Genomic DNA, 21,885 nt, shown 5'->3' with positions numbered 1-21,885 from the left:
CACAAAAACAAGTTATCGTCTGTAGAAACACACCCCAAATCAGAAAGACGTACAGACTGGAGATTATTAAATCTGGCTGGGGGATTATTATTATTTTTTTGCATAAATTTGCTTCTTGCCACCGAGATGAGCGTGGAATGGACATCCCTGGGTTTCTGGCATCTCTTCACAGCCCTCGACTGAATCCTGGCTGGTTTAATGGGAGGAAAACACCAGGGCCCCTCCTGGGGGGGGAGAGGGGAGGGGGCGCCAAAACTGCTCACGGCTTTCTAAGCGGGATGGTCTACGTGACCTCTAGTTGCCCACTGGAAATAATCTCTTTTGGGGAAGAAGGTGTGAAAGGCACTACTTTAAAACGAGAAAGGAAAAAAAAACCAGGGACGGAGGGGCAGCCGTCTTCCAGATCCCGCGGAACTCCCTGCCACCAGATCTCACAGCCAGAGGTCCGAAGAGAGTTTGGGGATTCGGACACACCTGGAAGGCCACCTCTGGTTGAGATTTCTGGGGGGGGCGCATGGGGGGGACATAAGTCAAGCCAATGCGGGACAGATTCAGTTGGGGAAAACCCCAAATATTTCTTCCAGAGGGACTTGAAAAGGCCAATTCCATGCACCAAGGCCCCGTTTTTTTCTAACGCCCCGGATTGTTCCACCGCATCATTGCACGCCCATCGCCATCTCCATGCAACCCGACGTATGTACAAAATATATATATATATACATATTTAAAAGGAGGCTCTGTTACTTTAACCGCTCATCAATGCCCTGAGAACCAGATTAATTTTTTAAAAATTCCCTAAATAATACTCAGTTTTTCTTTTCACAGACTCTGGTTTTCTCTCCCGCAGCGACCCAAAAATTTAAAAAACCTTCCCTCCAATTATTTTAAAATCAAGAAGTTGGTTGCTTCGGTGACACGCACCCCAATTGGGGAAGAAACCATTTTTTTGGAGATCCTTCTCCGCCCCCTCCCCCGTGGGTTTTGCCAAGTTCCCGGGGGATCTTTAGAGAGCATCCAAACGAACCCACGAGAGGGCCTTAACAGGAGCTGGTTTGGAGGTTCCCTTCCGTCAGAAGCGAGGCAATGGAGGACGGGCCGTAAACGCTGTCAAACTCTTCGTCCGAACTCAGCTGGTCGTCCCGGAGAGAGGACTCGGCCGTCGAGCGCGCTGCCTTGCGCCTGGAAGCAAAAAAACAGGGGAGGGGGCATGGTCAAGAGGGGGGGGGATCCACTCTAGGGCGATGGACGTCCTTCCTGGGCTCCAAAGGGAAGGAGGCATTTTTTGCGGGGATCAGAGAAAAGGGAAGGTCCAAGGTTATGGGCTACCAAATGTAATCGGGCATTGTGGTCAGAGACTCTGGGATAAAGTGCTCCTGTGCATGGAGGTTCCGCTTGTCAGCCATCGGATGTCCATAAGCGGGTTGTCCGTCCCTTCCAGATGGGTGAAGAGGTAGATAAATAAACAAGTGGGTAGGGGATGGACGGACGGGTCTATGAAGGACAGCCAAGTAGGAAGGTAGATGGGTGGATGGATGGACGGAGATATGGATGGTCAGGTAAGGGATGGATGGATGGATGGACGGACGGAAATATGGATGGACAGGTAAGGGATGGATGGATGGATGGATGGATGGAGATATGGATGGACAGGTAAGGGATGGATGGATGGACGGACGGACGGACGGACGGAGATATGGATGGACAAGTAAGGGATGGATGGATGGATGGACAGATGGATGGATGGATGGAGATATGGATGGACAGGTAAGAGATGGATGGATGGATGGAGATATGGATGGACAGGTAAGAGATGGATGGATGGATGGACGGATGGAGATATGGATGGACAGGTAAGAGATGGATGGATGGATGGAGATATGGATGGACAGGTAAGGGATGGATGGATGGATGGATGGATGGATGGATGGACGGACGGACGGACATATGGATGGACAGGTAAGGGATGGATGGATGGATGGATGGATGGACGGACGGAGATATGGATTGACAGGTAAAGGATGGATGGATGGATGGACGGACAAGTAGCTAGATGGGTGGAAGGACAGACAGACCAATGACAGTCAAGTAGATAGGTGGGTAGATGGATGGATGACAGACAGGTAGTAGTAGGTAGATGGATACATAGACAGACAGATGGATAGGCAGGTGGGTGGGTGGACGGACAGACTGACCAACCAAGGAGGTGGACAGATTTTGAGCTGTAGAAGGGACATCCGCTTAGTCTCAGGTGCTGAGCCCAGAGGAGAAGTTTAGGGGACGCCTGAGAAAGGTGGACCCCCAGGGGCCCGCTCTGCTCACCAGAGGTCCTTCTCCAAGGCTTTGACCCGGCTCTGGAGCTGCTCGTTGGTCTCGTGCTGCTCCTCCAGCTCCCTCAGGGCCTTCTTACGCGCTGCCTCCAGCCGCTCGATCTCCTCCTCTGCCTCGTCCACCTGCCGCTTCAGCGCCTTGACCCTCAGGCTCAGCTTGGCGAGGGAGAAGAACAGGCCCACCGTGAGGGTCAGCCCCCCAAAGCCGAGAGGTGGGTTGGAGCCTCCCCCTCTCCCTCGCCCATGTTTGCGAATTCGCCAATTCCCAGCATGCTCTGGGGCCGAGATTTTTAGGTGGGTCACTTCTTGGAAGTTCTCCATCCCTGATCTGGAGAGTCTGTGGCAGGAACCATGGGCTCCAGGCTGTGATCATTGATCAGGCTAACTAAGCCTTGCTTGGTTTAGGGTTGGGACAAACCGTAACGCCACCCGTTAAGCCAACATCAGGGAACCGTTTGGCTCAGAGCAAAACCCAACCTTCTCCAGATCTTGTGCAGGAGATGCCCTCGTTCCCCGATCCCCATCTCAGCTGCTGGGGATCGAATCCTTTCCAAGACACGTTCGTGAGTCGCGACACGCCTCACAACACCAGAGCTCCAACCTTCCCAGCCTCCCACCTGGGCAGCGTCTCACCTGGTCCTTCTGGTCGTTGACCTGCTGCCTCTCTTCGTCAATCTGGATGCTCAGCTCCTTCATCTTCCTCTCGAGTTTCCGGTTGGAGGAGAGCAGGACACTTTTCTCCCTGTGGGCACACAAGGATCAGGTCATTCCCAGGCCCTCCCGGCCACCGGACAAATGGCCTTGGGGGTAAGGCAAGCTGGGATCCCTGGATGTGATCCCAGGAAGCTTTCCGGGATCAACCACACATTCATGGCGTGTGACAGGAGCAGGCAATTATCTCAAAGAGAGGCCAGAAACCACATCCTCGTTACTTCGTGTTTCAGCCACGGATGGAATAAGCCGCTACTTTACGGAATTAAAAGCCTGTCCGATGATGAACACCACAACTTGGTTGTGATTTTGTTTTGTGTCCGGCGCGCAGCCGTCTCTTCCTTTGGCTCTTTGGCCTGCCACGCTTCCTATTATTCCCCCTGTGCATTTTCCATTGTGGGGAAATGCGAGAGGGGATTGTACCGAGTTAGACGACATGCAGCCATAACAACGTTCTTTCTAGAAAGCCAAGGTCATTCTTTGTCTTTGCACCCTCTGCACCTGGCCGGATCTGGGCGGGTGGAAGTGGGACGGCCTCGGGAGACCGGACATCCCAGGTGAGCGAATGTCGCGAAAAGAACGCGCGGAGGGGTTACCTCTCCTCCGCCAGGAGTTTCTCCTGGAGTTCTTGGATCCGCGACTCCAGCTGAGAGACGTTGACGCTGGACTTCTGCAGTCCTTCATTGCTGGTCAGCCGGCTTTTGAGGTCCTTGTTCTGGCAACAGGAAGCGGTGGGGGGGGGGAAATATGATAGAAAGTGAGCAGGAAGGAGTGGGGAAGTTTAGAGGGGATCCCACCCCACTCCCCCTCAAATCCTTCCATTCTCTCTTAAGACGGCAGCGGGAAAGGATCGCTTAGGAAAAAATAAAACGGGTCGATAAAACGAGACCCAAAAGTGGGATGTGGGAATGACCTTGAAGGACGGAGGAATGAAATGCTGATTAGGGAAAAGGGAACTCGGAGCCCTCAGCTGCGTAACGAGTGGGGAAAGGAGATATTTCTCAGGCTGATAAAGAAGACAGTGGGAGATATATATCCTTTTAGACCTGCAAGGACCTCTGTAGCCTTTACAGTAAAATACTTATTTATTTTACAGTAAAATAGGATCAGGATATGTGCCGGGTCTACCTGGGAAAGGTGACAGCTGAAACCCACAGCTGGATTTGTGTTCCTTGAAAAATCAGGAGGAAAGCCAAGGTTTTTTTCCCCCACCATCTTCCTTATTATTATTTCCTCTTTCTGCACAGAAACGTAAAATCAATCCGGAGACAGAGGCGCCTCCTTAAAACACCAAGGAAGGGGGGTGATTTCCCCCCCCCCTAAAACACACAGAACTTCCATCCCCCTGCAAGGGAGATGGGCGGCTGGAAAATGCGATAAATCAATCAATATTATTTTGCCCGGTGCAGCTTGGCTCACTGGCTCGAGTTACTCAAAGCCGTTCCGCCGAGCGGAGCGATTCGGGCCCGATCAAGGCATGCTCAGAGGCTGCCAAATGCGCAGGGGGGGAGGAGGGGGGGCGTCGGTGTGGTCACAAAGACGCCAGGGCAAAGCGAAAGGCAGCGTGAAAAATTCGGCCGAGTCCATACGTCACAATTATAAACAACGAGCCTACAATTAAAACGTAAGATTGTGTAATTCCTGTCTGACTTCAGTAAAGAGAAAGAGAGAGAGAGAGAGAGAGAGAGAAATCTCTCTTCTTCATCTCCTGGGTTATATAACAGGCATTATTATTAATGTTTATTATTATTTTGCAGCGAACTGTGGCCAGATGGAACAAAGGGGGGAAAAAATGCTTTTAAAAAGAATATTTAAGTGCTGTGTTGAGCCTCAAAAGGTCCGTAAACATCCTTGAGCCAAGTTGAAACTTGTCGGGGTTGGTCTACCGCAGGGAACGGGGGTGGTGGAGAAAAAAGAGAATTTTTGGGATCAGCAACCTATGAGAGTTTTATTGCTTTAGCACAGGGATAAAATTCAGCCTCTCTTGAATTCCTGGGGGGGTTTTTTCCCCCACCAAAAGCAGAAAAAGAGGGGAAGTCCTGGGGAGGGTGGAGAATCTGCAGGAAAGAACAATAAAAATGCATCTTTTCCATTGAAAAATGGGGAAAGGAGACCAAATTTCGGCCCTTCGGGAAGCCAAAATATAACTAATTTCATAATTAGGTGGGCATTGCATGCATTTTTGGGCTTCTAAAAACTGGCCCAAGATGAATTTTGGGTTAGGGTGAATGTCCCCCCCCCCCAGGAAATAAAAGGGGAGTGGAGTTTGCAGGAGACAATTAGTTCCCTTAATTGGTTCGTGACTCTCCGAAACTCTGGCCAAGTTTTACAGAGATCGGCTTGGCATCTCTCCAAGCCAGATAAGGTCTGTGACCGTAAATCCTCCCTTGAAAAACTTTGCTGGATGGGAATGGGCAGAATTCACAGCCAATTAATAAAAGGGGTTTTTGTCGGGACGAGGAGCTGGCTTCAGGCTCTCGGGAAGCCTCGCTCAGACCACCGTCGTAAGTCGAGGACTGCCTGGACTCTCCGCTCTGCCCTCCTGTCGCAGCCTTACCTGCCTCTCCAAAGCAACTTTGTCGCATTCCAGGTCTTGGCGGGCCGACCGTTCCTGCAGCAACTCGGCCCGCAGTTGGTCGATCTGCGAGGAAGGGAGGAACGGCAGAGAGAAAGAAGAAGGGGGGGATAAACTTAAGTCTGGCCAGGGGGGGGGGGTTTCCCATCCCGGCCGATGGACGCCTCCCTGAACTATAAACTCATCATTTTTTTTTCTGCTCGTTCCTGAAGAGCGTTCTTCTTTCCGGGGGGGGGGGGGGGGGGGGCAGCCCAAGAAACGGAGGAATTCCCCCAGGAACGCCGGTTGAAACCTCACGGGGATACACTGCCTCTGAATGGGGAGGCTCCATCACCGCCCAGGAGGATTTCCTAGGCCTGAAATATCCTAGCACAAATACGCTCTCCGGAACCATGAATTGAATTGAATTGAATTTTATTATTTGTATGCCGCCCTTCTCCGGGAGGACTCAGGGTGGCAAACAATTCAAAAGGGGAACATAAAACGAAATACAGATAATTAAAATAAGCAAGAGTCACACAAGCATACAAGTCGAGAGGGGAGGGGAACTCATCACCCCCAGGCCTGCCGGCACAGCCAGGTTTTGACGGCTTTCCGGAAGGCCTGGAGGGAGGTGAGGGTCCGAATCCCTGCGGGGAGTTCGTTCCAGAGGGCCGGAGCTGCCACAGAGAAGGCCCTCCCCCGGGTGGTAGCCAGATGGCATTGCCGAGGGGGGTCCCAGTTGTCCCATGGAACAACTGGGACACCCCCCCCTCGGCAGCCAAAAAGGGTGAGCTGAAAACCAGGGAGGCTTTAAGTTCGAGTCCGGCTTTACGTTACAAACGCCTTTGATCTTCAGCCTGGCCCAACCCTTCCCCTTTGCGAGATGACAATATTTATGCTGAAGATTGTCTAGACATTTGCAAATCATAGTAATAATAACACCTTTCGCTTGGGTTTTTTATTTATTTTTTCCCAGATGTGTTTTTCTTTCCCCTCCCCAAAACTGCTTGGGTGACACACAGCTTTAAAAACCAAGGAAATGATAGTCTTGCAGAAAGCTAAATACAGGCATTGACAGCGCCGGAGCGGGCTGGGAGGAGGATACGGGAAGGGATTTAAACACACTGACAGGCAGAGCCTCAATCTGCTTTGACGCGCCCGGCGGATTTTGTACAAAACAGAAATGCAGGAAACGCCGAAAGCTCGCTGGTCCAGATGCGAGAGAAGTGTTTTTCTTTTTCTTTTATTGCTTGCAAACCAACGGCAGGGCCGAGCATGTGTCGGAATCATGGGTCGGCCATCTGCGGCTCAAGAGCCGCATGTGGCTCTTTCGTCCCTCTGCTGCGGCTCCCTGTTGCCGGTTGGCTGCAGTTGATTTGATAGGGCTTTCGGTTAGGACAGGTAGAGGAAAAAGGACGCCGCGCTAGGAGGAGACTCTACGGTGGGGGAACCGGACTTCCAGTCGGCAGAGGAAAAAGGAAGCCATGCTAGGAGGAGACTCTATCGTGGGGGAACCAGACTTCCGGTCAGCTCCAGAACTGAAGGGGAGGCTTCCGGTTAGGACTTTTGCACCTGAGTGTTTTAAGGTTGCCGACTTCAGGTCTGCCTAGTTCTGGAATGACATTAAAGTCTAAAATACGGAGGTAACTTGGCAGGGAAGGAGACAAATTAACTTTCGCGTCCAAATAACATGCAGCACGTGAGATTTTTCGGGGCGCCCGCCATTAAAAGTGGGGATTGCTTGTTTTGCAACCACTGAGGTACCCCCATTTCCTACTCAGTAGGACTTGGGGCGACGTCCGAGGCCTGATCGCGTCTCACCTGATCTCTGGATCGGTTGATCCTCTCGGTCAAAAGCTCCACCGTGTTGCGTTCCTCGTCCAGCTCCACTTCCAGCCGCTTCAATTTGTCCTGCAAACACAGGGAGGGGCTTAGCAAGGGCAGGGGGGGGGACCTTTCTGGATCCGCCAAGCGCTTAAAAAACTGAGGGAAAAGTCCCTGTTTTGTGTTGGGTTTTAGCAAATGGGCTGGTAATTTATTTTTATTTTTTTCCTGTTGTGGAACTGGCTGCCTTTCTTAACACCGGGGGGTGAGGGGGGGGGGAGATCTCTATTTTTTTTCTAGAAAAATGCTGGCTTGTAGAAAATGCAAAGTTTTGCAGTACGGAAAATGCCGTCTCCAGCATTTTTGTTTTTTATTTCTCGGAGGGAAACGCACAGGAAATTAATTGGGGTTATTGCAAAAACTGATTAGCGCAGCACGGAGTTTAATAAAAGGGGAGGGTTAGTTTGAGAGCAGGCGCTGCCCTCTGCTGGTGGGTGGAAGCAATGACGGCAGCGAAAACAAGCCGTAAAATTGGGCATGGCTCACTTCGCACCTTGTTTAGTGATGGATATTCTGGTAAACTCCGGTCGTAAGTTGAGGACTACCTGTAGCTGTGCCCAAAAGGGGAAGAGAGTGAGATCCGTTCAGAGACCGTACAAACCTCCAATGCTTTGACCTGGCGGGATCGATCGTCCTGGGATCGCCGCTTGGTCTCCATCTCCTGCTCCAGGTTGCGGAATCGCTGGGCCAGGAGTTCCTTGTCCAGGACGGCGTTCTCGAGCTCAGCCTGGCTGTCCTGGAGGGCCTGTTTGAGACGCAGCACCTGGAAGAGGAGGAGGAGAAGGGATGGATGGAAGGGTGGTTGGTTGGAAGGAAGGAAGGAAGGAAGGAAGGAAGGAAGGAAGGAAGGAAGGAAGGAAGGAAGGAAGGAAAAATAAAAGGTCAGAGGGAGGAAAGAAATTAAAAGGGGGGAAAGAGAGGAAGGGATGAAGGGAAGGAAGGAGGATGGAATAAAGGAAGGGATGAAGGGAAGGAAGAAAAAAGGAAAGGGACAGAGGGAGGAAGGAAATTAAAAGGGGGTGGAAAAAGAGGAAGGGAGGGGAAAAAAGGAACAGAGAGGAAGAAAATTAAAAAGAAAGGGAGGGAGAGAGAGAGAAAGGAAAGAAGGAAGGGTGGAGGGAGGGAGGAAGAAAGGAAGGAAGGACAGAAAGGTTAGATAGAGATAGGATTAGGGTGGGTGAGCCAAGGTGGCGCAGTGGTTAAATGCAGCACTGCAGGCTACTGCTAGATCAGCAGGTCAGCGGTTCAAATCTCACCGGCTCAGGGTTGACTCAGCCTTCCATCCTTCCGAGGTGGGTAAAATGAGGACCCAGATTGTTGGGGGCAATATGCTGACTCTCTGTAAACCGCTTAGAGAGGCCTGAAAGGCCTATGAAGCGGTATATAAGTCTACTGCTATGGGTGGATGGATAGATATAGACAGAGAAATAGATGAGAGAGAGATAATAGATGGAAGATAGATAGATCAATAGATAGAGAGCTATCGATAGAGAGAGACGAGAGAGAGAGAGAGAGACAGAGAGAGCAAGAGGCTCCTACCTCATCTTGGCATCTCCCCAACTCATACTGCATCTTCTCCACTTCCGCGTTCCGGTCCTTCGCCTGTTTCTGGGAGTCGCTGATCTCCTTGCGCGACTTCTCCTTGTACTCCTCCAGCTGGGACTGCAGCTCCGAGAGGGCCTGGTGAGATTCCTCCGTCATCTGCTTCAGCTGGAGGAGGAGAGGACACCCAAGGGGTCACCACAGGGTTGCTTTCGCCCTGGACACCCCCCGGCCCCCATTGACCTTCTTCTGCATTCAGAAAAGTTGGGGTAGGTGCCCAAGGGGAGAGGTAGAAGATGTCTTCAAGGTGGCACCTCAGAAAGCTTCAACCTATGGTTCTTGAGCCTGGGGAAACCCCGTTTTGACGGCCCTCAACAAGACTGACCTCCTTGCTCAGCTTCACAATGCTTCTGTCCAGCAATCTTTTCTCCTCTTCCAGGTCGTTTTTGGCCCTCCTGAGTGCCTCCTTCTGCTTCAGCTCCTCCTGGTAGGAGGTACTCAAGTCCTGGTGCTCCAGGGTGAGCCTATTGAGGTTGCGCTGAGCCTCCTCCAGCCGACTCTCCAGGGACCTCTTGGCCAGCAGGAAGTCCTGCTCCTGGTCCGCGGCGTTGTTGACGGACTCTTCCATCTGCTTGCGGTCAGCCTGGAAGCAGGAGGAGGAAAGAAAAAAAGGGGAAACTGAGGCAGGGACCAAGAGATCGGCCAAGGAGGAAGCTCCTTTTCCGCTCAAGGAAAGTTTCAGAACCGGATTTGGGGGGGGGGGGGTCATTGAGGCAAGAGACCCCCTCCTCAGATCTGGGCCTACAGATGGAACGCCCATCTACTCAAAGGAGACATTGAGAAGTTGAACTACCAAGTCACCAAGAGAACCTCGCTTCTCCTTCCCCGTACCTCCAACTTGAAAATCTTCTCCTTCAGCCTGGTCTCCACGTCTTGCCAGCTGTCAGCAAAACGGTGGTACTCCTTCAGTTGGGTCTCCAACCCCAAGATCTTACGCCGAAGGTCATCGTTCTCTTCCTGGTTTTCCTGCAGGGTGGACTCTACCAGTTTCCTGGTCTGCTCCATGGCCTCTTTCTCGCCTTCCAAGGCCTCCTTGGTCTACAGGAGGAAAGGATGGAGAAGACAACCAGGTGCCCCATCGCAACTCACCACTAAGCGGGACGCTGAACCCGTTTGGAAAAGCCAGATCTACCTCCCGAGGTTCTTCTTACCTTAAACGCTTCCTCGTAGTCCTTCTGGAGCTGCTGCATCTTTTCTTGGAACCTCAAGTTTAATCCCTGAAGGTCCTGGCTACGGGAAGCAACCTCGTCGTCAAGTTTCTCCTTCAGGTCAATAATCTCACTCTCCCGCAAGCGTAGGACCTTGTGTTGGTCCTCCTTCTCCTCCGCCATGTCCTGCAGCTGTTCCTGAGCCTGACGGAGCTCCTGGCGGGAGGACAAAATGAGTCAGAGCCATCCCTTCCCTTGCAGGAAAGGACCACGAATGGTCCATGGCTTCCATTGGCATGTCAAGTTATGGCAGCCCAACCAATAAGCGAACCCATTTCAAGAGCCGGGAAACCGTTGGAGGACCAGGTAAGAGGCATAATCTCTCAGGAACCCAAGCTGGGATACTACAAAGCCCCTTAAGACTCATCCTTAAAACATGCCCATGTTCCACAGCTCTTAAAAACGGCAAAATATGGACATAGATATCTGGACCTGTGGCCATTGTCCTATTTGGTGGAAATCAAAGACACAGAGGATGAGCAACGAAGAAGACATAGAAACATGTCCTCTCTACACTAGGAGTAGAGGACCAATCTGGCACTCAAGCACCCATCAGGCCACGGGAAGGTGATCAGAGGATGATGGAGCTTGGGAGTTCTTCAACCCTCATCGGAGGTCCCGACCTGGTGGTGTTTCCACACACACAGTTACGAGGTCCATCTTAGCGTTTCTCCACGGCGAATTTCAACTCCCGTGGAAGCTGGGGAATTCTGGGAGTTGAAGTCCATCGCAACCACCTTGAAAGTGGTCTAGTTGGTTGTTCTCTGCTGCTAAGCCTACCTTCCTTAGCTTATGGAGCCCCTCGGCGTCCGTAGAACGGTTCCGGAGCTGCTCCATCTCTTTCCGCGCGGCTGCCAAGTGCTCGCGGCTCTCCTTCAGGTCCTCCTCAAACTCCTCGCGTTCCACTTTCACCTGCATCAGCCTGGAAGAGGTGAAGGCCACCGACCGCGTCAACCACCAAGGGAGCCAGTAACAAAAAGGTATCGCCACAATGCTGGAAATGTAATGCTGCACTAGGGACCTTCTACCACACGCGGTGGGAGTGAACAAAAGCTAGGGCTTTTTGGCACCAGATAAGGGAGTATTTGGAAGAGGTCAGTGGTGGGATTCAAATAATTTAACAACCGGTTCTCTGCCCTAATGACCATCTGGGTAGGCAGGGCTCGGTGGTCATGTGACTGAGGGGCTACTTCAGCTGACTGCAGTTCGGCTGTTCAAATCTCACCGGCTCAGGGTTGACTCAGCCTTCCATCCTTCCGAGGTGGGTAAATTGAAGACCCGGATTGTTGTTGGGGGCAATATGCTGACTCTGTAAACCGCTTAGAGAGGGCTGAAAGCCCTATGAAGCGGTATATAAGTCAAACTGCCATTGCTATTGCTACAATGTAATAAGGGTTAACTGGAGAGGCAGTTTCTGTAAGCAGGGCACTAACGATTAGGCGAGAAACAACACCAGAATGTTCCCTTCCTGCCTTACTTACAGGATCAGCTCTGTAAAGTGGGAAAAAACAAAAGGAGATTTCTTCCAACAACTGGTTCTCCGAACTGCTTAGAAAGTTATCAACCGGTTCTCCCGGATAGGTGCGAACCGGCTGAATCCCACCACTGGAAAAGATGCTAAATCGAAAGATGGGAGTTGAGGCCAGAATTATTACTTCTACTAGGGATCACAAAAGAAAAAAAAAAACATGTCTTCAGAGGGGACGGTGGACCGGGAAATGTGGCTTACTCACTCTTGTTTGACGCTACGGAGCTCCTCCTTGTTCCGCTGAGACACCTCCTTCCAGTGAGCGGCCTCCTCTTGGCTCTCCTGAAGCTCCGTCTGGAGAGTCCTCACCAGGGAGTTGACCTTCTGCCTCTCGGCCTCCAGGCTGTCTTGATCCTACCCAGAAGAAACCCAACGTTCAGAGATTCCAAAGAGAGGTAGAACCCAAAACAAGATCTCCAAACCCAAGGTGGACCTCGTTTTGGAGAAGGATCACCGGGGTCCTCTCAACGTCTCACTCCTAGACATCCCAGGAACTGAAGCTCCCAAGCTCAGAAGGTCCAAGGTTAACAAGTGACGTCCCTTTCTTCGCCTAAATCCTGGTCTCGTGGTCACCTCTCAGATCTGGCCCGCGGGACGCGAGTTTGACACCCCTGATCTGGCATGTCAACGGGAGGTTGGGCGCGCACTCTCACAGGTGGGACTTCCACCTGCAAGATGAGGCAGACCAGGCCACTCACCTGAGACACGTCCTCCATGTTGCGTCTCAACTGCTCCATGTCCTGCTGGTATTCTTGCCGGACCCGATCCAGCTCCTTGTCGTGGCTGGCCACCTCCTCCTTCAGGGCCCCCTTCAGAGCCGTCAACTCGCGTTCCCTCTGGCGGAGCTGGTCTTCCTGCTTCTGCTTGGCGGTCAAGATCTCCTCCAGGTCTTCGCGGGTCTCCAGAAGCTCCTGAGGAAAACAAGGAAGAGAGAAAGGTCGTCTCTGGGCCTGGCTCGGCCGGAGGGGTTTCGTCCCACGTCCACTTGGGTGTCTCTCCGCTGACCTTCAGCAAGGCTTCCTGATCCGGGCTGGCGGAGGAGACCTCTTGAAAGCGGTCCAGGGCCTTCTGCATCTCGGTCAGTTGGTCTTCGAGGTCGGTCAGCTTGGCTTCCAGCTGTTCCTTGACCGCTCGGACGTCCCTCAACCTTTAAAGGGGGGGAAGAAGCGTTAAGTGTTGATCGAAAGAAAGACACAATTCCGGACACATTGACTCTCGCGCAATGACCCCGTCTGATCTAAGATGGTCCTTGAGTTACGAACACAACACCCGCGGCTAAGCACAGGGGTTCTCCAGCTGGGCCCAATTGGACAGCTTTTGGGGCCCAAATTTTGCAGCTTTTCTTTTTTGCCACGGACGTTAAGTGAATCACTGCAGTTGCTCGGCGAATCGTGGTGAAACAAAACCCAATTTTGCTTGTTGGAAGCCAGCTGGGAAGGTCACAACTGGAGATCGCAAGGGCCCAAATTTTGATCTCGTGACGGTGGGGGTCCTCGACATACGGCCACCATTGAAAAGCTCCAGATTTCAGTGAAACATCCGTCGGGCGAGTTTCGTCTCCTTTGACCCAGTTGTTAAGTGAATCCGGCTCCCCTTGCTCACTTTGCAAAGCGGGAATCGCGCGGCCTTGGGAGACGGCAACGGTCATAAGTGTGAGTCCATGGCCAAGGGTTTGAGGCTGCAACGGTCATTAAGTGTGAAAAGGGGGCCCAAGTCCTTTTTTTTTTAATGGTCACTAAATGGATTATTGCACAGTACTATTTATATTTGGAATAATATTAATCCCTCGAGCAAGTTCCTGATTTTCCAGCCGGGGAGACCAGCCCGGGGGGTGGGGGTGGGGAAGCCTGGAAGGGGGGCGGGGTCTGCATCGGACGCCCCGCCCCCCCTTGCATCCTCCCCTGCAAGGACCCCCTACTCACTCTTTCCCCGTGCTCTGGAGCTCCTGGCTCTTCTTCTCAAAAGCTTCCCGGAGTCGCTGGCATTCTTCCTCTAGTTCCTGCAGCCGGATTTGGAGGTGTCGAGGAAGATTCTGGGCCGCCTGTGTGTGGAACCCCGATTCAGTCACCCTCCTTTTTCATCCCTTCATTTCAATCGTAGTTATTGATTGAAATGAGACGGTTTCATTGGTTTGTTTAAAGGAATACGTCGAGGTGTATTCGTCTTTTCTTTTCTGCCACACTTTCTATTATTCTACTAGCCATTTGTTTATGGTGGGAAAATGGAGGATATGCAGCCATAACAACATTCTTTCTAGAAAGCCAAGGTCATCCTTTGTCTCTGCACCTCTGCACCTGACTGGAACTGGATGGGTGGAAGCTGACAGTGTGGCAGTGGGAGATTGGACCGTGGGATGGACTTGTGGGGGTGGGGGTGAGGGGTGCAAGATCTTGAACTTTCAACCGGGTGAGGAAAACCGGGAAGCTTTCATATCCGGGTTTCCCCAGATGTGCCAACATGGCTCTCTTAATAAATTGGAACTTTGAGCAATACTTTGCCTTGGACTCTGATTTAATTTTGGATGCTATTTGGAATGCTGACGTATTATTTAAACCGTTATTAAATTATTCCTGTCATTGTGAGTCATTGTGCACGCAAGGTTGCGTCGTTACTGTTTTTGCAAGCTGCCCCAGAGGTGCCCAGAGGCCAGGCGGCAAATACGTCTAAATTACATATGTTATATATGCATATTTAAATTGGATTTGAATTTTTTAAAAGGAGCGGGACGCAGAGGAATAAACTTCGGCAGAGTGAGTCAGCCACGGTTTGGAGTGCCTGTTTTCACACTTCGCCGGAAGTCTTTTCTCCCCAGCTCTGATTGGAACGGCCAGTGGCTATGGAAGATGGGAGTCGGAGTCCAAAAGTCTCCTCCCCCTCCTCCAAGGGAATTTAACTGCAGCCAAGCACGCATAGACACACAACCTATAGCCAGGAGCAAGAAATACAAGATTATTTCGTCCACCTTGTTCCGGCTGTCCGCTTCGTCCATTTTCGATTTTGTTTTGGTCATCTCCGCGCCGGACTCCCTCAGCTCCGACGAAGGGACGGCCTGCCTCCCCAGCCAGGAGAAAAGAAAAAGTGCTTTTAAGTCAAATTTTCTTCCAAATTTTAAAAAAAGAAGCAAACTCCCATTTCTTAGGGGCAGCCATTTTCTTAAGAGAACCCTCGCGTCAAGTGGCTAGACCTCATGGTTGAAAGGGGTGGGCGCTCCTCCCCCCTCGGAAGTAGCAACTGTGGTGTGTATTTCGGGGGCAAACTTACCGCAAAGGCCTGGATTTTCTCAAAGATCAGGTTGGTTTTCCGCTTCGCCGTGGCGTCGCTATCGCTGCTCCTGAAAAACGACAAGAGTCGGCGAAAGTGAAGGAGGGTTTGCAGCACCCTTATAATCCTGAATAAACAGCAATCTCCTGACAAGCGGTAACCCTGGTTAAGGAACTGCCGGTGAGGGTCCCATCAAATCTGACCAAGCAGGAGAGGGGGCTGAGACAACAGAGCCTCCAGCTTTAGGGAGAGTCTACCCCAAATGCCGGCCGGGGGAGGGGGGGCGGGCTGGACCAAAATATGAGGGAAGGCCCTGTCTAACCAGGTGTTTGTGGACTTCCCGGAAGCTTCCGGCTGCCCGCTGTGGGAAACCGAGGGTGGAATTCCCGCAGGGCTATTTCAAATTTCTCACCACTTCAAAGAGCACCGTGGCCAAAGGAAGAAAAGAAAAATGTGAAAACGTACTGTATTTTCCGAACTATAAGACGCACCAAAATTTCGAAGAGGTTAAGTAAGAAAAATAAATTGTCCTCCCCGGCCCCCAGGAGCACTCTGCACACTTCAGCAGGCCTGGGGGGTGGGGAGGCAAAAACGCCCCCGTTTTTGCAAAAAAAAGGATCATTATTTTCAAAAACGGGAGCGGGGACAGGGCTTCGATGTATAAGGCGCACCAACATTTCCACGCTCTTTTTTTGGGGGGGTGTGTGGAAGGTCTGTCTTAAATGCCGAAAAATAAAGTATTCTAAGCTGGGGGAAAGTGGCTGATCTGGGAAAAGATAACCAGGATCCAACCTGGTTAGTCCTGTCATGGGGAGAGTTTAAGGATTCTGATAGGAAATCCACGGGGGCCGCCCAGATAAGGTTCAGGGAGATGCCTGGGTGAGCTCAACCAGGGTTAGGCTCAGCTCAAGCCGGCTTTTGGGGTTTACCTGTCCTTCAGGATGCTATAGATGACTTCCTTGGTGTATTCGCTGCTCCCCGGCTGGGCCACTTTCTGCTGATCCCTCAGAAGATCTGGGGTGGACTTCAGCTGGAAGAGTAAAGCCAACTTTGGTGAGTCAAAGAGGGCCTGGGCGGGCGGGCGGCTAATCACAGAAGTGACCACCCTTGACCAGACAAAGTCCACTTAAGTGTCTCTGGGTTAGAGTAACCTGATCGTGGTCTGTTTTACAGATCACCGTATGCGCTAAGAAAAAAGACGTTCTCCCTGTGGCTACCTTAACGGCATCCAGCCGTAATTCACTTCCCAGAGAGAAGTGGGTGACAAAGATGCTACTGGACTACAAGTCCCATCATCAAAAGGATTGTGGTTCCCCCACCGGACTGATCGGGAAATTGAGAGTCTAGCAAAGATATCCAGAAAATTACCTGCAAATCAGACTGGATTTTTCTCGTCTGTTTCTCCGTCCCGGGCTCGTCCAGACTCTTGTTGACCCAATCCTGGATCATCTTAGACTTGTCTACTTCCTTCTCCTTCTTCACCTCTTGACCGGAGGCTCCCCGGCTGCCCGGGGAGTTCGCCGAAACGAGTGGCTTAGCCGCCGAAGATTGTGCTACTTCTTTGAAATCTCTTGGATGATGTCTGTTGATCTCTCGTTCTCGTTCGTCGTCCATATCGCGGTAAGCGCTCCTTCCGTCGAGGCTCCGGGAGCGCTGATGGCTCTCGGGGGAGACCCGGGTCCTGCGGGAAGCTCGGCCCCTCGGGGGGGCCTTCCCATCAAATTTGTGGATCAAGGAGTCCACGGAGGACAGAGGCTTTGTGTCAATGTCGCCGTTGTTGGTCCGGATTGGTTGGGTCGGTTCAGGTGAGTCTGTGTCTGAGGACACCAGCTTGGGGACTGGTCGCAAACCAGAGAAATTGGTGGTTGTGGGTTCCCTGAGGTTGGGGAGCCTGGGGGGAGAGGGATTCCGCGCACCAGAACCCCTTTCTGGGATGCCTGAAGCGGAGGACTGGGAACTATAACCCAAGTTATGAGTTCGAGAGTGGCTCACCCCTTGAGGTTCGCTTGTCTCAGGTTCAAGCAAAGAACTGTGGGACTGAGTGCGCCGCAGGTGCTGCTGCCCCATGGATTTTTTGTGGGGCAGGGTCCGATAGCCACTATGGGCAGCAGAGGAAGGGTTGGTGCGAGACACGCGAATCCCTTCCAAGCTATCCGCTTGGGGCACTCGTTGGAGACCCGGTTCCTCATCCGAGGTGCTGTACTGAGACCCGTATCGAGAAGGTTTCACCCCGTAAGGATTTTCGGGAAGATCCGAGTCGGAGCTGATGGACCCCGAAATGTCCTTGGATGAAGACCCCGCTCTGGGAGAGCCCAGAAAAGTCTCCTCAAAAGTCTGAGCCGGCCTTTCATATTTGTTTCCTCCTTTGATCTGTACCCCGAAGGAATCGCCTCCTTTTTCACCGCTGTTGAGGACCACAAAAGGTTGACCGTCGATACCCTGAACTCGCACGGCAACACCGTAGGAGCCTGGCTTGCCTGCCTTGGGGCGGGCTTTTTGGGATCTCCTGGGCTCCTTCAGATCATCGATGAACCGGATCTGGACACCGTAATCTATGGGGCTGTGCTTCTCCACTAGGGTGCCATTCACAGAATGGTCCATTCTCCACGAGTCGGCGGTCGCGAAGGATCCTGAAGGGGGGGGGGGAGAAGGCGAAGAAGACAAGACAGAAGATGAAGCTGCTTTGCTCCGCATCACAGAGTGGCAAGGAAAGTTATTGCAGTCATTTGGGGGTGGAAGAGGGGGTGGAGAGGACGGTAATTATTTAACACACACAACATTACACACACGTGCATTGAGTCACAAAGCTTGGAGGGAACGTGGCTCTTTCTCCAAACCTCACAAGGCAGAAGTGGAAAGTCTAGAAATAAAAAACTCGGCTTCTACATCCCAAATTCCCCGCCTTACGCGATAGATCGGACAGAAACATGACCAGGTAGGATAAACTTTGGTCCAGGTGCCGTGACGTTAAACCTTTTTTAGATACTTTTGGCCTGGATCTGGTTGTGTTTCCTGAGACAGTAAAAAGCAGGCGCTTAGTCCCAAAAACCCTCTTTTTATTTCAACGGCTGTGAATTATGTTCATTCACAGCCCGTAATGAGTCCCAAATAGTTTGTAAAGAGTCCGACCGAAGTCTGCCAAAGTCTTTCGAGATAAGGCTGATAAGCACCCACCTTTATTACCCTTGAAATTCTGCCAGACCTAATTGGCCATTAGCTTTGCAAGGCCACACGGAACTTCAGAATTTGCACCGATCAGAACGAATACAGTTGCTTCCTGCAAAGCCTTTGCTCCTCCTTTATGTCCTATGGGAGGGGCCAATCATCTCCAAGCCTTACTCCCAAGTCGCCCCTTTTGTGTTAACTGTTCTTGCCTTCTAGCAGCTCTGCGCATGCGTGCCCTGGGAACAGGCTCCCCCTGTTCCTCTGCCCTGCTGATGTCCCACTCTGGAGGCTCCAGAGGCAGCACATAATTCCCAGATGGCCCTGGGCCCCTCTCTACCTCCGACGCAGCGCCCTCGTCCGAGCCTTCCCCGGACTCCAGGACTGGCCCATGTTCCTCCCCAACCCTCCTCACTCTCTGAATCTGCCGCCAGCTCTGCAGGCCTCCGGCGGACCACAGGTTGAGTTTTCACTGACATACGACCAAATCCGCTAATTGTATTTTATTACAAAGCTCCATTTATCAGAATCTTGCAGGTTTGAAAGTATCCAATTTCCAACTGTCTCCTATACGTCCTGAGAAACCAGGGAAGGTCCCTTCTAAAGTGTCTTTCTCTGCCCGTTGTGTCGTTATACGGGTTCAGCCGTCTTCGGCTGCGTCTCCATCTCCCAAGGCCTTCCTCGCACGAAAACATTAGAAATAGGAACCGAAAAGAACCCGCAAAAGGAGAGGTAACAACCATTTCGCTCGGGTTCACATCTAGCTTTTCACAAGCAAAAAAGCCGCAAGGCGGCTTGGAATACACACACACAAACATACACACACACACACACACACACACACACGGCGTGCAAGGAGGCGGGTGGAGCGAAGGCAGGGCAAACACAATCTCTTTCCTCGCTTCGGATGCTCTGAAGGTGCTGCCAATTTCTTTTCAGCCGAGGGACCCAAGACCCCATCTGGTGGGGAAACTTGGCTCCCGGCCCCTGGAAGTGGTATTTTTTTCCCTCACATTATTACCGTTAATTATATCGGCCTCCCGCTTGCCAGTTTTACGGGAAGTTTCGGATCGCTCTCATGTCCCACCGGGCGTCCCGTGTTTTAACCGGCGCAGGGCTGGTCTCTCGTTCAGCGTAACTCGGAAGAAAGCCATCCTCATAATGGTGACGCTGAAGGGGAGGGAGGGGCTGGGGACCTCGGACGTGCACAGGAGGAGGAGGAAGAGGAGGAGAAGGAGGAAGGAAAGCTGTGGATACAGACTGCACAAGCGTGCAGAAAGCATTGTAGGACCTCGCGATCAGGGAGTTGAGAGAGGAGGAGATTCTGCAATGCTGTTTCAACTGTCAAATGGAGCCCCTTCCCCTCCCCACTGCCACAAAGCCCCTGGGCTTCTCCCAAGAACACCATGCTGGAAACCCCCCCTTTGATCCGTACACACACACACACACACAAACACACCGACATCTCTCGTGATCCCAGGCTCCGTACTCACTGCGGCTGGTGCAGCATAGAAAGTCATCCAGGATTCTGGTTGGAAGCTGTGTGAAAGACCCCTCCCTCGTCAAAGGAGGGACGTCAGCAGGCCCGGCATTGGGGGGGGGGCTAGAAGTTTGCAGGGCCAGCTCTCCCGCTCCCCTCCCCAAAAAACTCTGGGTCTCAGCTCTTACTTTCTCTCTCTCTCTTTTTGCAATATGATGCAAGAACCACCAAGGTGGCCGGCTGCCCTTGCGAATGGCCGGATGGGCTTCTCCTCCCTGCCCTCTTCCGCCTCCCCTCTCCAGACTGGATGCCTGACCACAGCCTCTCCCCCCTCCCCTCCACCCACTCCCCACTCCCACCGAAACACAGGAGCTTCCACTGCTGGAGGCCCAGAGAAGAGGAGAATATTCCCCCAGGAGGAAACAAGAGGTGAGAGCGAGGATGGAGGCAGGGAGGAGGAGGAGATGCAACACACACACACACACACACACACACACACAGAGCCCATGTGCAGCCGGTCAGCTGGGGCCAGAGAAGGGGGGGGGAGGGTATCGCAGAGCATTTCTTGAGCCTAGGGGGATGGGGGGGGACGACTGCGGAGTCCTTTCGGGATGTGCGAGCTGGACAGCCAAGCTGGGAGGGGAGAAGGAGAGGGGATCAAAAGATAGGAAAGATAATGAGATGCTTCAAATTTATGGGGTTTTTTGGGAGAGGGATCAGTGAATGATGAAAGGCGGGAGATGTGGATGGGAAGGAAGGAAGGAAGGAAGGAAGGAAGGAAGGAAGGAAGGAAGGAAGGAAGGAAGGAAGGAAGAGGGAGGGAGCAAAGATGGAAGGAAGAAAGGAAGGAAGGGAGAGGGTGCAAATATGGATAGAAGGAAGGAAGGAAGGAAGGAAGGAAGGAAGGGAGAGGGGAGGAGGGTGCAAATATGGATAGAAGGAAGGAAGGAAGAGGGAGGGAGCAAAGATGGATGGAAGGAAGGAGCAAAAGAATATGGAAGGAAGATCTGAATGCAAAGGAAGGGAGTGAAGGAAAAAGAGAAAAAAGGAAAGGAAGAGAGGAGGAAGGAAGGAAGGAGAAAAGAAGATGGAAGGAAGAAAGATATAAATACGAAGGGAGGGAGTGAAGGAAAAAGAGAGAAAAGGCAAGGTAGGGAGGGAGGGAGATCTGAATGCGAAGGAAAGGATTGAAGGAGGGAAGGAAAAGAGAGAAAAGGAAAGGAAGAGAGGAGGAAGGAAGGAAAGAGGGGGCAAAGAAGATGGAAGGAAGGAAGATATAAATGCGAAGGGAGGGAGGGAAGGAAAAAGAGAAAAAGAAAAGTAGAGAGGTAGAGAGAGAGGAACTGAAAAACGGACAGGAGAGCCAACGAGGCTATTTTCCAACCCCGACTTTCCAGATGGGACTACAAGGCCCATCACCCAAGGGACGGGGAGCACCGCAGCCCAACAGCCAGAGACGAGCAGGGGAATAAGAGAGGCAGGCTGGGAAAAAGATTTCGACAACTTCCGTCCGGAGGAGGAAGGTCGCCCGATGGCCGGCCCCGAAGCGCTGAGAAAGGATCGGTCACTAGCAGGCTCGAGAGCGGCGTGGAGCTTCCGTGGGGAAGAGCAGTCTACCCTGGACAACTTCCTTCTGGAACCGTTCCTTTTGAATGCAACCCGGAAGGGAGCCGGACTCCAACTCGGTGCTCCCCAACGTTCCCGGCTGAGGATGTGGCTGCTGGTCAGTGTCCAACTTCCCTGGACAGAGGCCAGATCCCGGGGGGGGGGGTAAGGGGGGGGCAGAGGCCTCCGCAATCGATGGAGCCAGGACAGCCGGAAAGGCCAGATAAGGGACAGAGAAAGGACTCCATTGCAGACCGGGCAGCGTGCCCAGCTGGCCTTTTCTGGCTACCACCAGCCCCATCGTCCCCTGCCGGCCTGTTTGAAGTCCCTGGGAAGAAGGGGAGTGCACCATGGGGGCGTCACCATTTCCCTTTCGGCTTTTATATATGTTGATTTACAAAGATAAACGTCGTATCACCGCCCTGAGTGGGTAGGAATTGGGCAGCTCATCCCTTATAATAATTTATAATATAAATGATTATTATTGGACACCCAACAATGTGGAACCACAGCTGCCATTTTTAAGGGGGGAAAAAAATCTGTGGTAAAAGTTCTTCCCA

At 52.2% G+C, this 21,885-nt stretch overlaps 1 protein-coding gene across 1 annotated transcript in view; it reads right to left on the bottom strand.

Moving 5' to 3' along the window:
* Positions 1-218: 218 nt before the first annotated feature.
* CGN (cingulin) overlaps positions 219-21,885 on the bottom strand; it is a 30,037-nt gene continuing 8,370 nt past the window's right edge. Inside the window, exons 2-21 of the mRNA XM_087705033.1 lie at positions 16,447-17,708; positions 16,008-16,108; positions 15,079-15,148; positions 14,780-14,866; positions 13,740-13,858; positions 12,823-12,964; positions 12,516-12,728; positions 12,023-12,171; positions 11,070-11,211; positions 10,233-10,445; positions 9,913-10,119; positions 9,407-9,664; positions 9,019-9,189; positions 8,081-8,242; positions 7,417-7,506; positions 5,596-5,679; positions 3,635-3,753; positions 2,961-3,069; positions 2,320-2,483; positions 219-1,179 (exon numbers count right to left, since the gene is read on the bottom strand). Coding sequence (XP_087561159.1) covers positions 1,038-1,179; positions 2,320-2,483; positions 2,961-3,069; positions 3,635-3,753; positions 5,596-5,679; positions 7,417-7,506; positions 8,081-8,242; positions 9,019-9,189; positions 9,407-9,664; positions 9,913-10,119; positions 10,233-10,445; positions 11,070-11,211; positions 12,023-12,171; positions 12,516-12,728; positions 12,823-12,964; positions 13,740-13,858; positions 14,780-14,866; positions 15,079-15,148; positions 16,008-16,108; positions 16,447-17,679 — 3,975 coding nt within the window. The 5' untranslated portion in view covers positions 17,680-17,708 and the 3' untranslated portion in view covers positions 219-1,037. The remainder of the gene's footprint in view (positions 1,180-2,319; positions 2,484-2,960; positions 3,070-3,634; positions 3,754-5,595; positions 5,680-7,416; positions 7,507-8,080; positions 8,243-9,018; positions 9,190-9,406; positions 9,665-9,912; positions 10,120-10,232; positions 10,446-11,069; positions 11,212-12,022; positions 12,172-12,515; positions 12,729-12,822; positions 12,965-13,739; positions 13,859-14,779; positions 14,867-15,078; positions 15,149-16,007; positions 16,109-16,446; positions 17,709-21,885) is intronic.

This window comes from Thamnophis sirtalis, unplaced genomic scaffold (genome assembly GCF_051295495.1).
Source record: "Thamnophis sirtalis isolate CommonGarterSnake01/CBP01778 unplaced genomic scaffold, rThaSir2_p1.2 scaffold_2, whole genome shotgun sequence".
NCBI classification, from domain to species: Eukaryota; Metazoa; Chordata; class Lepidosauria; order Squamata; family Natricidae; genus Thamnophis; species Thamnophis sirtalis.
Note: the sequence above shows the minus strand (reverse complement) of the source record. Positions and strands in the feature narration are given on the sequence as shown.